We start from the raw sequence: 23,321 nt of genomic DNA, 5'->3' as shown, positions 1-23,321 counted from the left end.
ATCACGACCACAATGTCCTGACAAGGTAGGAAAACAAGAAACATTTTGAAAAGTCAGGACTTCATGTCCGGATTTTGTTAAAATGACATTTTAGGCTTAATTATTACGTTTGGGGTAAAAGTTAGGGTTATATTTAGGTTTAGGGGTAGGCAAAATAGGATTTTTGAATGGGAATACATTTCTATTGCCCAAAAGGTCCTGTAAATTTATGAAAACAAAGCTGTGTGTGTTGTTTCATCAGACATTTCATGACACCGCTCTGGTAAACCTTTTGTCTTATTCTCTCCCATTGGTTAGCAGAGGGCCAGAAACGTCTCATCTGCACGCACATAGGAACAAAATGGAGAACAAATGTGGTTGGAAACAAATTAAATTGAAAATGGAGCATTTGGTTCATATCACATTCAGCTGTGTTCTCTCTGGCCGATTTCTCAGGTTGTTCAATCCACTGGCAGAACACCAATGGACAAAGAGAAATATAGCCACAGTGGGGATTTTCCAGAGTTTATGTGTGTTTGTTTGAAAGTGCATGTGTATGTGTTTGTCTGAGTGCATATGTGAGTACATGTGTTTTTGTGTGCGAGGGAGGGTTAGAAAAAGAGAGAGACAAAGGCACTTGAGCTTAGTGTGTGTGTGGTGTGTGTGAGGCCTGCACTCTGTTGGACGAAAGTAAAACTGTTTAAACTGTTAAATTACCAGTGTCATCTTATAAACAGCGTCACTGTATACAGAGTATTGAGTGACTCAATCCTCAGCTTCCCATGTTTTAGGAATGTAAACCACCTGCAGACTCTCCAGTCCAGAATAGTCAAACCAGAAGCAGACACTTCCTGTCCCCTCTCTCATGTCTGTGAGCCACAATGCCTAAGAAATGTCTTCAGCACTGTTGCACCCGGGGAGCCATTAAAAGGAGCACGCAAATCCCACTGAGCCTGATTGGCCACAGAGTAACAGGCAATCTAGAAACAAGGGCTCATTTGTGTTTAAAACCTAAAGTGTCCGTAGGGTGCCTGGTTCAAGAGTTTAATTTGTAGCTATATGTCTGGGACTATAGAAAGGGAATACTTGTGTTGAGGGTTTGTGACTATGATCCGGCGTCATAAGACCGAAGTCGGCGTAAACATAGCCTAATCACAGTGCCTTGCTTGATTCCAGTCCTCAGCTCACCAGCCCAAAGATCTTGTGGCTTTGCTGAGGGACCCTTTGAAGATTTCTTTGTAGTTTTTGCCAGGCTTTGGTGTTAATCTTGTGCAATGGGCAAAGTATTTGAGTGTTAGCTGTGAAGACCTTGATTACAGCCACACTTCCCTTTCTCATAGGATAAACAAGCATTTTATGTGTTAAATTACGATTTCCTGTTTTTATGTAATTTGGTATCCCTGAAAATCTTCTCTCAACTGAGGTCTAATTGGCTGTCTGAGGTTGAGCACTACCAAAAATGGCATGCTTTGTGCAGTTATGTTTTTGAATGATTCCCTTTTTTTTCTCCTTCAACGTTATTTTTGAAGGAATTCAGTTCCTTAAAATTAGTTTTGAAGGAATTGAGCCCTTTCAACAACCCACCAAATCCTTTTTATTGTTCTAAAAACTGAAAATGAAAACATTCTCTCCACCATGATGGTGTCTGGCCAAACACTTCCATTGCAAGAGATAAAAAGGCTATTTTCCCCCTCTACTCTGTCCTGGACTTTGTTGCCATGGAAACCCAAGTCTAGCTGGCAAAGGCTTTGTTTTGCTGGGAGAGAGCATTACAAATGTGCTGTCTCACTGATGTGTGAAAGAGGGTGTGTCTTTGTGCTCAGTGTGTTTAGATGTGAGAGAGCTGTATGGATGAAAGTGCTTGTTTTTGGAAGATTTGTTCTATAGTTCTGGAATCTAGTTTTTATTTTCAAGCATCAACAAAATATTACAAACAGATTTTAAAATATGTTGCATAAATGAATCATTCCTAACAAAGCATTTAAACACATTTATGGCGTAATAACATGGTAATAGACTAAAATTGATAGCTGTAGAGTCAAAGCAGTATCAGCCCTGTATCCCATGGGAGGTCCCACAAGAGCAGGTTAAATTGCAAGTTTAATTGACATTAAAAAAAAGGCTCTGTAAATATGCACCAATACATCTGCATTTGGATTGGAAAATGCATCTGAAGTGTAATGAGGATACATACAGTTGAAGTCGTAAGTTTACATACACCTTAGCCAAATATTTTTAAACTCAGTTTTTCACAATTCCTGACATTTAATCCTAGTAAAAATCCCCTGTCTTAGGTCAGTTAGGATCACCACTTTATTTTAAGAAATTGTGAAATGTCAGAATAATAGTAGAGAGAATTATTTATTTCAGCTTTTATTTCTTTCATCACATTCCCAGTGGGTCAGAAGTGTACATACACTCAATTAGTATTTGGTAGCATTGCCTTTGAAATTGTTTAACTTGGGTCAAATGTTTGGGTAGCCTTCCACAAGCTTCCCACAATAAGTTGAGTGAATTTTGGCCCGTTCCTCCTGACAGAGCTGGTGTAACTGAGTCAGGTTTGTAGGCCTCCTTGCTCGCACACGCTTTTTCAGTTCTGCCCACAAATGTTTTATACGGTTGAGGTCAGGGCTTTGTGATGGCCATTCCAATACCTTGACATTGTTGTCCTTAAGCCATTTTGCCACAACTTTGGAAGTATGCTTGGGGTATTTGTCCATTTGTAAGACACATTTTCGACCAAGCTTTAACTTCCTGACTGATGTCTTGAGATGTTGCTTCAATATATCCACATAATTTTCCTCCTCATGATGCCATCTATTTTGTGAAGTGCACCAGTCCCTCCTGCAGCAAAGCACCCCCACAACATGATGCTGCCACCCCCGTGCTTCACGGTTTGGATGGTGTTCTACGGCTTGCAAGCTCCCCCTTTTTCCTCCAAATATAATGATGGTCATTATGGCCAAACAGTTATATTTTTATTTCATCAGACCAGAGGACATTTCTCCAAAAAGTACGATCTTTGTCCCCATGTGCAGATGCAAACCGTAGTCTGGCTTTTTTATGACGGTTCTGTAGCAGTGGCTTCTTCCTTGTTGAGCGGCTTTTCAGGTTATGTTTATATAGGACTCGTTTTACTGTGGATATAGATATTTTTGTACCTGTTTCCTTCAGCATCTTCACAAGGTCATTTGCTGTTGTTCTGAGATTGATTTGCACTTTTCGCACCAAAGTACATTCATCTCTAGGAGACAGAACGCGTCTCCTTCCTGAGCGGTATGATGGCTGCGTTGTCCCATGGTGTTTATACTTGTTTGTACAGATGAACGTGGTACCTTTAGGCATTTGGAAATTGCTCCCAAGGATGAACCAGACTTGTGGAGGTCTACAATTTTTTGGTCTTGGCTGATTTATTTAGATTTTCCCATGATGTCAAGCAAAGGGGCACTGAGTTTGAAGGTAGGCCTTGAAATACATCCACAGGTACACCTCCAATGGACTCAAATGATGTCAATTTGCCTATCAGAAGCTTCTAAAGCCATGACATTATTTTCTGGAATTTTCCAAGCCTTTTAAACGCACAGTCAACTTAGTGTATGTAAACTTCAGACCCACTGGTATTGGGATACAGTGAAATAAAAGTTAAATAATCTGTCTGTATACAATTGTTGGAAAAATTACTTGTTTCATGCACAAAGTAGTTGTCCTAACTGACTTACCAAAACTATAGTTTGTTAACAAGACATTTTTGGAGTGGTTGAAAAACTAGTTTGAATGACTCCAACCTAAGTGTATGTAAACTTCCGACTTTAACTGTAAGTACAGTATATTGATGCGAATGTGTTGGAGTGTGAGGTGGAATAGTATATGACTGGCGTTGATACAAGCAGCTTCATTTACGGCCGAAACACCACAGTGAGAAAAGGCAGGGAACTGTTCATCGATCTAAATAGGAAAATTAATTTATTGGCACGCACATGCCTCTGGTATCATGCTGCCTTTTGTATTTGTGACAATGTTTGCATTGATATCAAGAATTGCGATGACGGAATGATTCCTTACTTGCACTAGCATTTGGACAGCTTTCACTGCCATGGTTATCTCCACCCCTCCCTTCTAGTAGCTCTTCAACTTTTTCTTGAGTTCAGTGACTGATTTCCTCACCGCCACAAAATCCCAGCCTGGTTTAGTCGAAGTGGCAGGCAAATCTTCAGAGACAGGCTTACAATGTTCCTTGTACGTCTGAAGGAAATAGATGTGATATGTTGTGTGTGCGTGAGCTGTTCACAACTCAGCTTCTCTCATCCACAGCTTACCCACCTCCTGCTCCGGTCTCTTCAGGAGCAGTTCAACCCGACTCACTTCAGCCTCCTCCTGGGCTCTGATTGACTCCTTCACCTCAGAGCACCTTCTGTCAATGGAGTGGATCAGCTCCAGCTAAACCTCCTCCCACTGTCCTCCGCTGCTGCCTGTGCAGAGCTCTTGAGTGACGCCGTAGCTTCTCTGAGCCGTTCTATCTCCCATGTCTTCTCTTTTCTCTTCAGTTGGAATGTTTCCCACCGTATTTTCACCTGAATCTCCTTCACACTCTTTCACACTTCTGCTGCAGCTGCAGCTGCTGCAGGCTTTTATGTTCATCTACACAGATAACAGAAACACTGCTGTTCTTTGCAGTACTCGTCCAACAGCTTGTTATGACGAGAGCAGACCTTCTCCTGCAGTTTTGGCAAGGCTTTGACTAGCGTGTACATCTTAGATGCAGAAGATTCATAGTGATGCTGGAGGGCAGTCCTACAGTAGACTGGCCATACACACCAGACAGGAAAAAAACACTTTTCCGTTTTCTCCCCGAGCAGACCTCACACTGCATATCTCCGGGTCTAGCATAGAAGAAAACACTTTGGAATTCTCCTTTCAGTTTCTCCACCATATCAGCCAGGATGGTATTTCTGTTCAAAAAAGTCCTTGGGGATAAAGGCCAGACTGCCCTGGGGGCTGCTGTAGAACCCCTTCTCATCATCCTGATCCCAGTAGCGCTCAATACAGTCCTTACAGTAGCTGTGTCCCCAGGCAGTTGTCACTGGATCTTTCAGTAGATCCAGACCTGATCGGACAGAAGAATTGGTCCTTCTCTATTAAAACATTAGCAGCTGCCATTTTGATACAGACTGACAGCTACGTAGACAGGCTGAGCTGAAATATTGGTATGAAGGTAATGAAATAGATACAAATTCAGAGTGTGGAAGGACAAAAGAGAGCTGAATGTTGCGTCATAGAGAGAAAAGGACTGAGTACCTTTTCTGAAACCCTCTTTCAGTGATTTTGAGTTTATGGAGCCCGATCACAAGCTAGTGAATTGTGATTGCGGTACATGAGAGAGGTCTTATATGTAAGGGCTGTTATGCTAACTGTTATGTACAGTAGAACTGTAATCACATTGGTTGCACACACCATATTTAATTATGTGTATGTGAAATGTCAATGTGATCGGAAATATGAGGCAAATGCCAAGCTGGACCTGGATGCCAGACAACTACATCTGCTTGACTCAACCGTTCAGTGGCTGACATAGCTGAGAAAATAGCACCTCCCAGCCCCTTGATAAACTCCATGCTGAAGTTTATTTTCATTCACATTTCTGTTATACATAGCACTCAACGTTACCCTCACCCTTCTCTCAAACAAGCAGTCATTCTGGTATTTTGCACAATTTATCACTTTACCTTGGAATGCTCAGTCTTGACAATGAAACTCTCATGATGTTCTAAAATGGTGTACTTTTTTATTGTTTTCAATATCAGGCACATTTGAAACACTCTGTGGACAATAAAGTTGTTGCATTATGTTCAGTAAGCTCCAGCCTAAACCCCCTGTCTGTGTTCCCCAGGAGAGTGTGTGCTCCAGCATAAACCCCCTGTCTGTGTTCCCCAGGAGAGTGTGTGCTCCAGCCTAAACCCCCTGGCTGTGTTCCCCAGGAGAGTGTGTGCTCCAGCCTAAACCCCCTGATTGTGTTCCCCAGGAGAGTGTGTGCTCCAGCCTAAACCCCCTGATTGTGTTCCCCAGGAGAGTGTGTGCTCCAGCCTAAACCCCCTGATTGTGTTCCCCAGGAGAGTGTGTGCTCCAGCCTAAACCCCCTGTCTGTGTTCCCCAGGAGAGTGTGTGTTCCAGCCTAAACCCCCTGTCTGTGTTCCCCAGGAGAGTGTGTGCTCCAGAGGGCTGTGTTGGTGAGGAAGAAGCTAACTGCCAAGGAGGGGGGCGGATGGCTGTCTGGCACTCTCTTCTGTACCCACTTCAGAGTGGCCTTTGTGCCTCAGGACAGCCCCAAACCTGACGTGAGTACTGGACTAGCTCTGAGTATGGACTGTTGAAGGACAGCTCACCTGCTATCATAGTAGGAAAGTAGTAATGATGCCGTATTATTGCTAGAAGAAGGCTTGTGGGCGTAATCATCATCATCACAATCAACAACATCATATAGAACGTTTTCAGACCATCCATTCATTGGTGTAAAAAAATCCTGATCAGACAAACTGACCTATATTTGTACCATCCCTCTAACCCGCCGTATGTAGGACAACGCAGACCCTGTTCTCCTGGGGGATCATGACGTGGCCCTGGCCTCCATTGAGAAGGTTGTAGCTGGTAAGGCTTCTACAACTACTAGGCTGTAGTGCTCCCAAAGTCCATTGTTCTATGAGAGCCACGAGATGTACTTGTAAAAGAAAATCTGATGAATGATATAAATAATAAACAGTGGTAATATCCTAAACCCAATTCTAGACTCGGCTTGACACAGGAAGCTGTAGCTATGAACCATCAGTGGTGTACCTGGGTTTTGACTGTAAGATTGTTGTGTAACCTCTGTGCTGCAGTGGGCCCATCCCGGACCAAGCTGGTGACGGCTAGCTCCTCTCTGAAGTTCACTCCTGAGGAGCTGGTGTTGTACTGCCGGGACCTGCGTGTTCTCTGCTTCCTCTTCGACCGCCTCACCCCCGACACACAGGCTGTGGAGGTAGTGTGTGCGTGTGTCTGTGCGTGTGCATGTGTCTGTGCGTGTGTATGTTTCTGCGTGTGTGTGTGTGCATGTGTGTGTGAGTGCGTGTGTGTATACAGTGCATTCGGAAAGTATTCAGACCCCTTGACTTTTTCAACATTTTGTTGCGTTACAGCCTTATTCTAAAATTGATTAAATTATTTTTTCCCTCATCAATCTACACACAATAGCCCATAATGACAAAGCAAAAACAGGTTTTTAAAATGGAAATATCACATTTACATAAGTATTCAGACCCTTTACTTTGTTGAAGCACCTTTGGCAGCGATTACTGCCTTGGGTCTTCTTGGGTATGATGCTACAAGCTTGGCACACCTGTATTTGGGGAGTTTCTCCCATTCTTCTCTGCAGATTCTCTCAACTCTGTCAGGTTGGATGGAGAGCATCGCTGCACAGCTATTTTCAAGTCTCTCCAGAGATGTTTGATCGTGTTAAAGTCCGGGCTCTGGCTGGGCCACTCAAGGACATTCAGAGACTTGTCCCGAAGCCACTCCTCTGTTGTCTTGGCTGTGTGCTTAGGGTCGTGGTCCTGTTGGAAGGGGAACCTTCCAGTCTGAAGTCCAGAGCGCTCTGCAGTAGGGCAGAGCGAAATTTCATCAGCCGGTGATTTTCAAGCAAATAACTGCCGGTTTCATGGTAATTTACCATTAATTAACATAAACACATTTAACAACTCCTGGCTTCCACACATAGCCTACAAGCCACTGATACAGACTGTTGGAATGTCTACATTTTATAAAGTCTAATAAATCCATGTAATATAGCCTACACCTTCACAATAAATCCATGTATGTCCTTATGTTAAGTCCTGATCTGGCTCTGCCATATGGCTGTGGGCTACACAACTTCGTTTAGCAGACAAGATTTGCTTAGAATTCCGTGCCATTATTTAATATTATTTTATAGAATAAAATTTAACAAAGCTGAATAAAGTAGAAAGGATACTTTTTCACATAACGATTTGAGAAACTGTGCACATGTGGCTATTCTGAATTGAGCAGTTAACAAAGAAATAGGTACTCCTAAATGCCTAATTTAGAGTTATTCATTTAACTTTAGTTTTTCTACAAATGTTGGGCTATATGTTTAGATTTTTAATTAATTGTAAGGCTGCATGACTCGACTCTAATAATGATTTGAAAAAAGTTGCTTGAAAGGCATGTTTTTTGAAAAAAATGTTTTAACCCAATTTCGTGGTATCCAATTGGTAGTTACAGTCTTGTCTCATCGCTGCAACTCCCGTACAGACTCGGGAGAGGCGAAGGTCGAGAGCCGTGCGTCCTCCGAAACACAACCCAACCAAGCCGCACTGCTTCTTGACACAATGCCCACTTAACCCGGAAGCCAGTTGCAACAATGTGTGCATTGCGCCCGGCCCGCCACAGGAGTTGCTAGTGTTCGATGGGACAAGGACATCCCTGCTGGCCAAACCCTCCCTTAACCCAGACGACGCTGGGCCAATTGTGCACCGCCCCATGGGTCTCCCAGTCACGGCCGGCTGCGACAAAGCCTGGACTCGAACCCTCAATCTCTAGTGGCACAGCTAGCACTGCGATGCAGTGCCTTGAAACCATTGCACCACTCGGGAGGCCCCTCTGCTTTGTTTTTTGAGCAGGCTGTACACACTTCATCAGTCTCTCATTCAATTTGACAAATACTTGATAATGCCTAGAATTTCCCGGCAGCATCCCCTTTGTGTGGCCGTAATGCCCCCTAACAAAATCCATGCCTTTTGCAGCCAGTGGCCGTTGTGCTCTTGGGCTAAATAAACTCAGCAAAAAAAGAACCATCCCTTTTTCAGGACCCTGTCTTTCAAAGATAATTTGTAAAAATCTAAATGACTGCTTAGATCTTCATTGTAAAGGGTTTAAACACTGTTTCCCATGCCTGACTAACCGGTGTCTGTATGTAGCCTCGCAACTTTTATAGCCTCGCTACTGTATATAGCCTCGCTACTGTTTTTCACTGTCTTTTTACTGTTGCTTTTATTTCTTTACTTACCTATTGTTCACCTAATGCCTTTTTTGCACCATTGGTTAGAGTCTGTAAGTAAGCATTTTATTGTAAGGTCTACCTGTTGTATTCGGAGCACGTGACAAATAAACTTTGATTTGATTTGTTCAATGAACCGTAAACAGTTAATGAACATGCACCTGTGGAATGGTCATTAAGACACTAACAGTCATGAAAATGTAGGACACTAAAGAGGCCTTTCTACTGACTCTGAAAACACAGAAAGAAAGATGCCCAGGGTCCCTGCTCATCTGCGTGAACGTGCCTTAGGCATGCTGCAAGGAGGCATGAGGACTGCAGATATGGCCAGGGCAATAAATTGCCATTTCCGTACTGTGAGACAGCGCTACAGGGAGACAGGATGGACAGCTGATCATCCTCGCAGTGGCAGACCATGTGTAACAACACCTGCACAGGATTGGTACACCCGAACATCACACCTGCGGGACAGGTACAGGATGGCAACAACTGCCCGAGTTACACCAGGAACACACAGTCCCTCCATTGCTGCGAGAGGCTGGACTGAGGGCTTGTAGGCCTGTTGTAAGGCAGGTCCTCACCAGACATCACCGACAACAACGTCACCTATGGGCACAAACCCACCATTGCTGGACAAGACAGGACTGGCAAAATGTGCTTTTCACCGATGAGTCACGGTTTTGTCTCACCATGGGTGATGGTCGGATTCACGTTTATCGTCGAAGAAATGAGCATTACACCGAGGCCTGTACTCTGGAGCGGGATCTATTTGGAGCTGGAGGGTCCTTCATGGTCTGGGCAGTGTGTCACAGCATCATCGGACTGAGTTGTTGTCATTGCAGGCAATCTCAATTCTGTGCGTTACAGGGAAGACATCCTCCTCCCTCATGTGGTACCCTTCCTGCAGGCTCATCCTGACATGACCCTCCAGCATGACAATGCCACCAGACATACTGCTCGTTCTGTGCATGAATTCCTGAATTCCAAAAGTTGACTTATACTGTGCGAGAAATACATTTTCCAAACGTAGTCTTGGACAGTTGTGGGATGCGATAGATCCCAAATTAATACAACCAGTAGCATCAAAAATACTTTTTTACGCAATGAGGCTGATGCAACAGATCAGAATGTTTAGCTTAAAACGTTGATTAACTATTAGGCTATTTATTCACATTATAAGTATGTAATGCTTTTATTATAAAGGTGCATTTATATGGTGAAAATGATCTTCCCCAAACTTGAAACTCACACACTGTTTATACCTGCCAGTTAGGCTCTATGCCCCTTGTAAAGCGGATTAATCTGCTTAATTTTAAGAAGTTATTTGGCACAAACCTTATCAAAACATATAGGCCTATGGGCTAGGCTACATGAGGTGTGTAACTATGATTTGAAAAAATTGCAAAAAAAAGGCTTTGTTTCTTGTCTTAAGCTGAGCATCATTCACAAGTGATAATAGAAAATTGTGAATGATGATCGGCTAATATTGTCACCCATCAGACTATTCTTGATTTTAGTCTTGTCTTTACATATATGTGGGAAATTTGTTTTGATTTAGAATGGACCATTATCATGCACCTGTCTCGAAACAGGGGAAAAAATAAATGTAATCTATGCACTTAAATAGCGAAGGGAGCACCTTTTTCTGTAGGTAATTTCATGCCAGTTAGGTAAGCTATACTCCTGTTGTAAAGAGAAGCAATGTGCTTAATATTAGGAAAGTTGAAAAATAAATATAGTAGGCCTAGCCTATAAAAAGCTGATGGGATCCTCCTCTTTTTAATAGAGGCCATCAACCTGTATTCTCACGCAATTACATAAACATAAGCTCAAAGGCTCTCATGAAGTATTTGATTATATTTTCGATTACATTTACATTGATGGCAGAGCTATTAGAGGGACAATAGAGTGCTGAGTAGCAGGCAGTTAGCAAGTTTTGGAGCATCAGAGCTTGGAGAAACACAATTACCGTGACTAAAGGGTCACGTGGAATTTGACTGACTGCCTTCATGACTCGTGACTGCCGGTGTGGCAGTAATACGGTCACCGTAACAGCCCTGCTCTGGAGCAGGTTTTCAACAAGGGTCTCTCTATACTTTTCTCCGTTCACCTTTCCCTCGATCCTGACAAGTCTCCCAGTCCCTGCTGCTGAAAAACATCTCCACAGCATGATGCTGCCACTGCCACATGATGCTTCACTGTAGGGATGGTGCCAGGTTTCCTCCAGATGTGACGCTTGGCATTTAGACCAAAGAGTTAGTTTAATCAAAACAGAGAATCTTCTTTCTCATGGTCTGAGAGTCCTTTCGGTGCCTTTTGGCCAACTCCAATGGGCTATCATGTGCTTTTTACTGAGAAGTGGCTTCCGTCTGGCCACTCTACCATAAAGGCCTGATTGGTTGAGTGCTGCAGAGATAGTTGTCCTTCTGGAAGGTTCTCCCATCTCCACAGAGGAACTCTGGAGCTCTGTCAGAGTGACCATCGGGTTCTTGGTCACCTCCCTGACCAAGGCCCTTCTCCCCCGATTGCTCAGTTTGGCTGGGCAGCCAGCTCTAGGAAGAGTCTTGGTGCTTCCAAACTTATTCCATTTAAGAATGATGGAAGCCACTGTGTTCTTGGGGACCTTCAATGCTGCAGAAATGTTTTGTTACTTTTCCCCAGATCTGTGTCTCGACACAATCCTGTCTCAGCTCTTCGAACAATTCCTTCGACCTCATGGCTTGGTTTTTGCTCTGACCTGCACTGTAAACTGTGGGACCTTATATAGACAGGTGTGTGCCTTTCCAAATCATGTCCAATCAATAGAATTTAGCACAGGTGGACTCCAATCAAGTTGTAGAAACATCTCAAGGATGATCAATAGAAACAGGATACACCTAAGCTCAATTTCGAGTCTCATAGCAAGGGTCTGAATACTTGTGTAAACAAGGTATTTAAAAAATAATGTATATATAAACATTTGATCCATTTTAGAATATGGCTGTAACGTAACAAAATGTGTAAAAAGTCAAGGGGTCTGAATACTTTCCAAATGCACTGTACTCTATGTGTGTGTATATTTTAGTGTACGAGTCCTTGTGATTAAATACAAAATTACCTTTTAAAGCACATTTATATTAATTACCATGTAGCATGCCCAGCGTCTCCTTATTTGAAGGTTGACTTCAGAGGGTTGTGATTTGAGTCAAATGGCTATTATGCAGCATTTACCCTGTGATTAGATAAACTGATGTGTCTGCTAGGTCATTGTGATCATGCATACAGGATCTCCCTCTATGTTGAAAGCTGATGCACTTTGTCATGCTGATCAGCAGACTGAGTCTTGTTGTTCCGCCTCAGATAACGTACACCATTGCCAAGACCTACCAGCCTCTGAAGCCAGGGACTGTCCTCTCCTTCCAGAACGCAGCCCTGGGGAGTGTTGGTGAGTCACACACACGCTGGAATTCGTTATTCAAAAAGTGACATTTAAGAGAGTACATTCTGAGTACAAATAACTAAAGTATTTTAAAGGTCATACAGATACTTGGAATAATTTCTTCATGAGTCATTCATACACACAAACAAATATACACACACACACACACACACACACACATTTTTGTCCGACGGGTTATGGGGCTGGAAATAATTGCTATTGCAGGCAGGCCCTTGATAAAATCTCAAGCTTACAGGTATTCTCTCTGGCTCTCAAATATCCCCCCAAAATTAAAGAACATGCTGTTTTTTATACAGTGCACTGAAGCTCTTCACATATTGAAAGCATTAGAGGGGTTTGTTAGACATACAAGTTAGAAACTGTATTACTGTATTTTTTTTGTATTACATGGTATATCTCAACTGAAAGTTACAGGTGCAGACACAAAATATAAAACATGTAGCTGCCAACTAAGAAGTAACTTGGTTTTCACCATTACAGTGAATATCTGACTGGACAGAACATACTGTATACAGAAACATGAGCCACTACTATACACCATGCTAATATGTAATGCTATTCAATGCTACGGTATGCTACACAGGATACATCCAGATAGCTTAACATTAGAACTGCCTAAGAGCTATCTGAAACCTCACCCTGCTGAACCCTGTCAAAGGTTCAAGTGTGGTCAGGATGTGTTCAGTTCAGGTCTATACACCAAACAACTGCAAACCCCTGACCTACAACCATTCTATTCTAGCTGAATAGAATAGCATTAAAGATACACTATACAGAAATCACTCAGCCCTTTCCTGGTTGCTAAAATTCTAATCGTTCCCCTAATTACAATTTATGTGACAAAACAAGCAAGTATCGGGGCCAGAATAATGTACCATGTAAACCGCTGTGAAATATATTTTCCATAACCAAAAATCGAGTATTTTCAGCTGTTTGAAGCTGGTGTACAAAACCCAAAGTAGAAGACAAACAAACTAAACTTAAGAACGGGAACCATAGAAATGGCACACATAGAACAGATCTACCGTTTCTTATACTTGCTTTTAATGAGAAGGACAGATCTATAACACGCATTTCTATGTGAATTTCGCCAGGTTACCCAAAACGTGACATAATGCAGCTTTAAACTTGATATTAAAATGTATTAATAGTGATACACATCAAATCAGCATAACCAATGTTTCAGTGTGGCAAGGAAAGCTTCTCTCAAGGAAAGCTAAACTTCTCCACCACCCCCTCTCCTCCCCCAGAGATGAAGCAGTTTCTAAGCAACCGTAGGCGTGACGCCCAGATGAACTGGTTTGATAGTTTGCCGGACTGGGAGCAGGAGCTGGAGAGGACCGGGGCCTGTGGCTGGAGGGTCAGCTCTGTCAATGACCGCTTTGAGATGTCCACCAGGTAGCCTATACACCCACCACCTGACGCTTCCTGGTGGTTCACCTGTATGGAACTTTATTAGTGGAAAATATAAAATACAATATATAGTTTCCCACTCTGGTCCTGTTAGTGTTGGGCTGTAACAGAAGCCTGCTCACACTGTGCTCCTGGTGTATAGTCAGTATCCTAGCCCAAATTCCCATTGAACTTGCAATGGTTAATGTAATTTTCTCCTATTTCATGTCAGTCTGCCCAAGTTCAACGTGGTCCCTCAGAAAGTTCTAGACACTGAGCTGAAGAAGACCTTTGCCCACTTCAACGAGGGACGCATTCCTGTAAGTAGAACTCTACCACTCATCAATATCAGTCATTCCTGTAAGTAGAACTCTACCACTCATCAATCAGTCAATCTTGTAAATAGAAGTCTACCACTCATTAATATCAGTCAATCCTGTAAGTAGAAGTCTACCACTCATCAATATCAGTCAATCCTGTAAGTAGAACTCTACCACTCATCAATATCAGTCAATCCTGTAAGTAGAACTCTACCACTCATCATATGACCCCACAATATCAGTCACGTCAGAAAACTCAGTTAAAATCTCATGCCCTGGTCACTAAGAACTCATACAGGGATTTCAGAGCAAAAAAACATTACTATTGTGATCACGTTGTGTCTAAATCTGTGTGACTGTTGTCGTCCAGCGCTGGTGTTGGCGACATCCTCGGGGCAGTGACCTGCTACGGATGGCCAGCTTCCAGAACAACATCTACCATGAGAAGGATGACATCAGGTGTGTGTGCGTGTTTGTGTGTGTGTGTGTGTGTGTGAGAGAGAGAGACAGAGGAAGATAGAGAGAGATTAACATAGTAATACTGTTGTTGTTTGTTTTTATGCCAAAGGCTATTGCTTCACAGCAGAATTTTTAAGTCAAAACTAACCTGTAATCATGTACATGTTACCTGGCCATTCTTGAGATGGGACAGGCTAGCAGGCGATCGTTGAATGCTATTCCTTGTGCATGTCTGAGACAGCGCTTAGACTAGGGGCAAGACAGTTTACTAGCCCTGGGCTATGGTTACAAAGTAATGGAATGTGACATGTCTAATCACAGAGAATAATGCTAAAGGGTCCCTGTCTGTCTGTTCTGTGGGGTGTAACTGTAGGAACTTGGAGTTGATCCTGTTTGGGGGCCAGTCTCTATGTGTGGTGGTGGAGCTGGGAGATGAGATGCCTTCACCCACAGACATACAGCTGGCACACACCCGCCTACGGGCTCTGTGTCTGGGAGGTCAGTACAAATCATCTGCACTTTTTGGAAAGACTAGTGTATTAGTATGTGTTTTAATGTACCTGACAAAGTCCCACACTGGATAAAATGTTTGTAAAAATGTTGCTACAGTGCATTTAAACATAGGAGTGTATTTGGTTTTCGTTTCACATGATAGCCTGATAGACATTTGATTGGGGTTGCCAGTTTCACATGATAGCCTGATAGACATTTGATTTGGGTTGCCAGTTTCACATGATAGCCTGATAGACATTTGATTGGGGTTGCCAGTTTCACATGATAGCCTGATAGACATTTGATTTGGGTTGCCAGTTTCATTGGCAAGCCCTCCCCTTGCCTCTCCCGTGCCGTCTTTTTTATTTGTTGACAAATTAATTCGCTTTAGCACAGGTTTTACACCGCATCTATGGAGGGGCACTCTAGCCCTGAGGGACAGTGGGCATGCAGATTTTATAGAGGACTTAAAGTGGTGTTAATCTGTTTCCATGTGCTTCCCATTAAATTGCTACTGAGACAGAGATGGTAGGTTAGTAGAGATCACATTCAGATGACAAGACCCCAGACACCAATTTACCTCCTGAAATTACAGATTTGGATTCAGTTAGATCCTCAATAAATCAATGTATACCTTCTCATATAAGCGTACACCAGTGTTGTAAAAATACTTCAAAGTACTACTTAAGTAGATTTTTGGGGTATCTGTACTTTACTTTATTGTTTATATTTGTGGCAACTTTTACTTTTACTCCACTACATTCCTAAGAAAATAATGGAGTAAAAAGTACATTATTTTCTTAGGCTATTTATTTATGGATAGCCAGGGGCACAGTTCAACACTCAAACATAATTTACAAATTAAGCATTTGTGTTTAGTGAGACTGTCAGATAAGAGGCAGTAGGGATGACCAGGGCTGTTCTCTTGATAAGTCTTCCCTGTACTGACACCCAAAAGTACTCGTTACATTTTGAACACTTAGCGGGACAGGGAAATTGTCTACCTAGCAAAGACTTATAGATTACCTGGATCCAGTGGGTTTGGCAACGAATATGTAGCATTATGCAAATTATAAGATATGTGAGCACCATGTGATGGTGGCGTGTTTTTCCTGACTCTTCTTCCTGTATGCTGTGAGAAGTCAAAAAAGCTATGAGAGACTGTTTATCTAAACTAGGAGACAACTAGTTTCCTAGACAACACCCTCTCTGTTGTGCTGATGTGGAGTTCACATTGTCAAGGCAGGGCACACCACAGGTCACTGATTCCCATGGCTCACACATTGCCAACACAATGCTCACATTGTTTGGTTTATTGTGTGAAGTTAGTAGACATAAAATAGTCATCTGTAGCACAGTTAATTATATGCTTCCGGTCTTTAAATTACACACTTTCCATAAGGCTGATGGGTTTAGATAGACAACAACCACACAAATCTATGAGCCTCACTCATCATGTCATGTTTGAACTACCTTAACAATTGTGAAATATTTTTTTGAAGACTTAAACAATATGTTTTCAGAAGATATGTATTTACAACCAAACTCATTTGATATGTAGAGCTATGGATCTTATTTAAAGATTTCAGGTGCAATAGTATATCTTAAAACTTGTCAAATCCCCACTCTAATTTATGTACAATAAGGCTCCTTCGACAAAAACATGAACAAGGTTTCTTTGTTTTCTGTGTTGGTCCACAGACATCTCCACATCTGTGTCTGTGCCAGATGACAAATGGCTGTCTACGCTGGAGAGCACCCATTGGCTAGACTACACCAGGTGAGAGGAACTGATTGGCTTCTCATCAAAGCAATAAATCATCTGTAATAAATGTGCTGGGCCTACATTGATTTGGTTGATTTGTTTATGTCTACCTAGTAATGATAGTGAATAGCCTGTAGTTCAATGTTGATGTAGTATGAATGTACCATTATAGCACATTAGCCTAGCCCTGGTTGAATATGTGGCTTTATTGTGTTACATTAGCTTTAAGCAGATTTGGGATGCTCTAACATACCTTTAGCATGAGGCTATAATAGGCCTACATACATGGATGTCGAATGTAGCTCTCATATATTCAATAAGTGTTGGAGCTTGTTATATCTACACAGTAGACCAAGACCTAGTGCATAGCTTTTTTACAGGCTTACACACGTGGATGTTGAAGCATCTATGTGCTGAAACTAGCTAGAACTGTGATAGTAGCATAGCGTTAGCCTGATTAGCATGCTGCTCTGCTCCCACCCCAGGTGTTGTCTGAGGAAAGCTGCTGAGGTGGCCTGTCTGCTCCGCGGAGGTCACCTGACCGTGGTGCTTCAAGGTGAGTCCCGTGTCGAGGGCCAAGCAGTACCGAATATTCAATCCGTTCATTTATTATTCACGCTGCGTCCCTCATTAAAGCGACATTAGGGCTTACCCTGAAGGAGACTCGTACTTTAGAAGCACTACTCTACCAGGACACTAATACAGCAGGTGGTAAGTCTATTGTGTCTGGTGAGGTTGTGTTATGATAGTGTACCATATTGTCATGCTGACTGGCTCACTTAGTTGTGGAAGTTTACTGTAGTGTGTTGGAAGTTCAAGGTGGGTGCCAGTCTGTCTGTTTCTATTTTATCCAGCTTGTGGTTGTCTTGCCACACAAGGCAAGGACGTAGCGAACTAGCGATGTTGAACATAAATAGTCTGGCACCCAGGCTGGAGACCACAGCCTTGGAGAGATAAGTGTAATATTACAGTCTATTATGAGAGAGAACAGTCTTATGGCAAAGCTACAGACGTTCTTGACTAAGTACAATTATGTTCATACATTATTATTACATGACTCCTTGTACTGACACATATAATTGGGCTGTGAGAGTCCGTCCTAGTCTGTTGATACCGAAGGTAGCTACCACAGACTGAAAAGTCAACAGAACTCTGTATCACATGAACAATGGCTGCTACTGCTCTGTGATTTTACCTTCTCCCCCTCCATATGAGTTGTGTTGCCTGGCCAGCCTCAAGTGGGCTTTTTGGAGAAGAGGGTTGCATATCACCCCCCTAAAACCACAGAGCTGACAGTGTCCTGAACACAAGTAAATGACTGGAGAAATTACCCAATGGCATTTTTAGACAGGCCCAGCCAACATTAGAAAAAACCTGCCAACCAGATGTGGGGATTTGGGAGTTCTGTGAGGATTTGGGGGGGGGGGGGCACTTTTTGTGAGAATGAAAGGGCTGATGTGAGACTGTGGCATTTAGATTGTCATGTTGTGTTGTTTTTTATACAAGGCATCTTCTCAAATCTTTTATTTTGTGGATACTTCTCTGATATCTGAGCCCTGAATATGTGTTCTGTTACTGTATTCAGTTACAAATGATTATTGATGGTCTATTTCCTCCTGTTGTGTGCAGAGGCGGAAGACCGGGACATGACCTGTGTGGTGTCCAGTCTGGTCCAGGTGATGTGTGACCCCCACTGCAGGACCAGGGTGGGCTTCCAGGGCCTGGTGCAGAAGGAGTGGGTGATGGCCGGACACCGCTTCCTCAGCCGCATCAACTACCACAGGGACAGCGACAAGGAAGAGGTGAGAGGATAACCTATCAGTCAACTCGCCTATCAATGGTCATGGAGGAAACAGGGCAAGGAAATGAAACTATTTGCATTAGGACACAGCGTTTAATGCCAGTCATTTGTCTGTGGTGATCTCCCATCTTTCTTAACCCTGTGTTTTGTCCCCACTTAGGCACCAGTGTTCCTGCTCTTCCTGGACTGTGTGTGGCAGCTGTGGGTCCAGTACCCGTCCCGCTTCCAGCTGACAGGGGACTTCCTGCTGGCCCTCCATGACAGCTTCCACCTGCCCCTCTTCAGCAGTTTTCTGGCCAACTGTCAAAGGGAGAGGTGCAAACGCTCACAGGTAGGCCACTGTTCAGCAACACCACCGCTAATGCTGAAGCTGTAGTACTAAACAAGATACACTGTAGGTATGCTACCCTAGGCTAACATGGAAAAAGTTGGAAATAACTGTTTCAAAGTTTCAAAGTCGTAATTCTGTAAACCATCTTAGATTAAAGCGGATGATTTGCGAGACGAGTCCACATCATTTTCAATCCCACACATGCATCAGCTCAGATTGTCTTCAACGATAACTCTTGAATGAGCTCAGATTGAATCAGACGAATCACTGTTCTCTCACCTCTTCTTCCTCCATCCCTTCCTGTCTCTCCCAGAACCTATCCCAGAGTTACACTCCAGTGAACGGCTGGAGAGATGTGGTACCCAGGGGCTCCTTCCCGGACCCCTCAGACCCCCCTCTGCCCCCTGTGTGGGACTGGGCTCTGCAGTACAGCAGCCAGAGACGGGAAGGTTTCACCCAGCCAGGGTCTCTGCCCGCCCTGCCACAGCCCCTATTCAACGGCAACCTCAACACCAACCCTGAGGCACACAGGGTAGGAGAGAGAGGATGTTGTTATGGGGGATACAGCCAGGCGCTACGAGTGTGAAAAAGACAATGTAAATGCAAATCATGCATTTGATCATTCATGTTAGAGTGCTTAGTAACTCTATTGCTATTTTAATGAGCTCTTGTCTTACAAAAGCAACCCCGCTCACACACACACAAACACACAAATATTAATGGCCATGATGAGGGAAGAGCACAAGCCTACTGCACCTCCGTGTGGTAGGTCTCAGTATTGCAACATGCTTAATAATATGTTTTATTTTAATTTAACCTTTATTTAACTAGGCAAGTCAGAACAAATTCTTATTTACAGTGACGGTCTAAAAACAATGGGTTAACTGCCTTGTTCAGGGGCAGTACGACAGATTTTTACCTTGTCAGCTCGGGGGTTTGAGCCAGCCAGCTTTCGGTTACTGGCCCAACGCTGTCGCCCTTAAGGTACATAAGGGATATTTAAACGTATGAATCTCCATCTATCTTCTCTCCCTCCCTCTCTCAGCTGAGTGACAGCGCACCAGGCTCTGTGTTCCTGCTCTCCAGGGGCTCCTTCTCTTGCTCTGCTAACCTCCTGCCCTGGCGCAGCGGAGGGGGCTCAGGCGTCTATCGGAAGAGCCACCGGAGAGGGGGGTCCTCCTCAGAGAACCTGCCGGGCCTGGAGAGGCTTCTAAAGGCCTGGGCCCTCACAGAGCTCCCCCAGGGCCACACCACCACCATATCGGGTCTCCAGGGGCCCCTGGACCCCTATGAGCCTCTGCTGCCCTTGCTCCTGGGGCCCTGCTTAGGTGTGTGGAGAGACTGCTACCTCCGTGGGGCTCTTCATGCTCAGGTACATAGGGAAGGAGGATCATTCTCACTACTATACAGAGCCTAGAACACTGTTGCCATGGGGATGTTTATAATAGCCTACTCTACTGGTATGTGGGTGGGAGATCAAAATAAACTTTGAACTCGGTATCTGAAAAAGGATTTCAACTAGAGGTATTGCATAAAAAATATAGTAAGAAATCAAAATTAATATTTTTATACGTTGTACTGGACAAGCTTCTAATTTTTGCTGGTCACATCAGAAACTACAATTAGTTCCTCATGGATGGCTGTAGTCATGATGGTGTCATAAACTAACAGAAACCCTGGCCATATTGTGTCCTCAGGCGTTCTCCCACCCCATCTCCTCATCCACCCAGCACCCAGTGGAACAGCTAGCCTGGGAGGTCCAGCAGCTTAGAGACAAGCTGGCATTGGCCTCCAGCCCCACTAACACAGTCCCAGCCAAGACACAGGAGCCCCGTCAGACAGACTCCAACCTCAACCAGAACACCAACAATAGCACCTTCCTCTTCCCAGCCTGCAGACACCCTGGGCCGGTTGTCTCCAGAACCACGCCCCCTATCTTGAACCTCCAACCCATGGTTCCTCCAGTTTCCTCTGCCCCTCTATCTAGACCTGGCCCCAGAGACAGCAGCAAGCACACATTCCTATTTGGCCACCCATCCTCTTCAGAGGCCCGTCCAGACCAGCGTTACTACCCCGCGCCCAATAATAATGCCAAGCTGCCCAAGAGCAACGGTCCTTCACTGGGTTCCTGAGCTCTGGGTGTCCGCTGTTAGCACAAATGGTACAAACTCTTCCTCCTGGCTCAGCACTCTAGAACCTATACACACCCTCCAAGACTCTATTTCCTTCCCCGACACCTGATCTCTGGGTGGAACCTGATGTGATTTTCCTGTCAAGGCCTGTTTGAAGGGCTTTGAGGCCATAACAAGACAAGGAGAGTCATGTACTGAGCAGGGAGGAGAGACTAAACTGCAGTAATAATGCATTGAGCAGTGCAAAGCACAAATAGTATTGATCAGACCAGCTGTTTTTAGAATCATGATTTCAGCTGAGTGACAACCTTCATTCTTGACCAGACAGCTATAATAGGACAGTTGTCCTGACTCTTCGCTCCTTTTGAGTGACAATAACCCCCAGTTCCAAAACCAACTCAGCCTTGAGAGGGAAAATACAGAGAGCTGTTCACCAAGTAAACACTAGGGACAGACATTGGCGACACAAAAAAACATGCAGTTGTAACTCCAGGCATTTTGTCCAGTAAATTTGATCTGGAATTTAGGGCACTGGAGCTATTTTGATACTGTTCCCATATCTTTATACTTGCATGCATGCTAGTAGTGAACTCCGTATCATAACCCTGTTTTTCAGATTATGGCCATGGTCAGTTAATATTGCTGTAAGTGTGCATGATTGAGGTAAAAGTGCTATTATTTCTATGGTCTGTGCATCTCTATTGAGAGTTCGAAGTATTATTGACCAACTTTAGTTGCGTATGAATTTCAGAATATTTAACGATACATTCTTAAGTGGTCGTGACCAAGATGAGTATTACTCCCCCCCCCCCCCTTATGGTGTCATTGTGCAAACCATAAGTTCTGATGGTTCATATTTATAATTTCCTTTTATTTGGTTCTTCTAGATGTAGCTTATTTTAAGGTAAGCTACTTTTTTTTTTAAATAGTGTATTTTTTCACGACTTGTCCTGACTGCTAGTTTCGTATGCAGCTAGCATTCAGGTCAAGGACTTCTAAATGCGTCATTTCATTCAAAGCCCAGTGAGCTATTGGGACTGGGCCACTCAGTCCAGCCAGATTGTTGTTTGCATGATGTGGATATTAAGCAGCAAATACACTGGCATGATTTCCATATACTGTAACACTCTTCAGACTACAGGGATGTACTGTGTGTTTATACAAAACTAGCATTTACATGCAGAGAAGTACTTGTGTTCTGTGACATAGGATGAAAAGGTTTCTGGCTGGCATACAATGTATTTCTCACTGAAATGTTTCATGTTTATTATGAACTATAAAGGCTGAAGGTGGTAATGTATGTGACTTACATTGGTCTGTATTACCTACAGTCATTCCTATGCCTCAGTACGAGAGCATTTTGAATTATTCAAGGTCTGTAAATATTCATTGTTGAATATCACAGCACACTGATATCAGTTACTGAATATCAGGTTGTTTGAGTTTTTGGATTTGATGCCAGTACATTTGCTCTTGTCTTCTATGGAAAAAACACACGGCCATCACATTCCCTAATGGCATTGGCTATTCAAAGAGAAAATGAAAGTCTCCTTTTGCATGAGACCCTACTTCCTGTATCTATACACTATTATATATTTAAATGTTTTGGTACGAATGACAAAATGATTTGCCAGATGTACATATTTTTTTGTATCAGCATGTTAGGATCCTGATTAATAAACTGTATTATAAGTTCATAAAATCTTTGCTTTCAAGTTTCAAAGTTTATACGCCACGTGCACAACAGTACAGTTAAATTCTTACCTTGAGAGCTCTTTCCAAAAATGCAATGAAAGTAATACACAGTAGATGATAGAATAAAAAAATACAAGTAAGAATAAAAACCTCAAGAACAATGATGAGAGCTAAAGAACATGGGAATGCAAGTATTTACAGTATTCAATGTGCAGGGGTACTGGGGTGGTTGAGGTGTGTTTACATGAAAAGTGACTGATAGACATTTAAACAGGAGTAATAGTGACCAGTAGCAGGATAAATACTAATGGTAATAGAAATCAATGGACAGCAGCGTAATGGAGTAATACATCAAATCAGTCATCATTTTAGCATAGATTGTGTCAGTGGGTAGAGTAGAGACCTGTGAATGGGCAGTCAGTGTGCATTGTCTGTGGGAGAAGGAAAGCATTTTTTTATTTTTATTTTAC

General features: G+C 43.1%; 1 protein-coding gene across 2 annotated transcripts in view; it reads left to right on the top strand.

The window, feature by feature from the left end:
- The window catches only part of LOC110534759 (myotubularin-related protein 11), a 30,446-nt gene extending 7,588 nt beyond the window's left edge, over positions 1-22,858 (top strand). For both annotated transcript variants that reach the window (XM_036946325.1, XM_036946314.1), the window contains exons 3-17: positions 6,175-6,311; positions 6,552-6,621; positions 6,852-6,991; positions 12,365-12,449; positions 13,715-13,862; positions 14,089-14,176; positions 14,547-14,635; positions 15,009-15,133; positions 16,829-16,907; positions 17,378-17,448; positions 18,522-18,694; positions 18,854-19,024; positions 19,338-19,556; positions 20,070-20,396; positions 20,722-22,858. In XM_036946325.1, the coding sequence (XP_036802220.1) occupies positions 6,175-6,311; positions 6,552-6,621; positions 6,852-6,991; positions 12,365-12,449; positions 13,715-13,862; positions 14,089-14,176; positions 14,547-14,635; positions 15,009-15,133; positions 16,829-16,907; positions 17,378-17,448; positions 18,522-18,694; positions 18,854-19,024; positions 19,338-19,556; positions 20,070-20,396; positions 20,722-21,156 (2,357 nt within the window). In that variant the 3' untranslated portion in view covers positions 21,157-22,858. The remainder of the gene's footprint in view (positions 1-6,174; positions 6,312-6,551; positions 6,622-6,851; positions 6,992-12,364; positions 12,450-13,714; positions 13,863-14,088; positions 14,177-14,546; positions 14,636-15,008; positions 15,134-16,828; positions 16,908-17,377; positions 17,449-18,521; positions 18,695-18,853; positions 19,025-19,337; positions 19,557-20,069; positions 20,397-20,721) is intronic.
- The last annotated feature ends 463 nt before the right edge of the window (positions 22,859-23,321 follow it).

The sequence above is a fragment of the Oncorhynchus mykiss genome, chromosome 2 (assembly GCF_013265735.2).
Source record: "Oncorhynchus mykiss isolate Arlee chromosome 2, USDA_OmykA_1.1, whole genome shotgun sequence".
NCBI classification, from domain to species: Eukaryota; Metazoa; Chordata; class Actinopteri; order Salmoniformes; family Salmonidae; genus Oncorhynchus; species Oncorhynchus mykiss.
The sequence above is the reverse complement of the archived record's forward strand: the minus strand, read 5'-3'. Positions and strand labels throughout refer to the sequence as shown.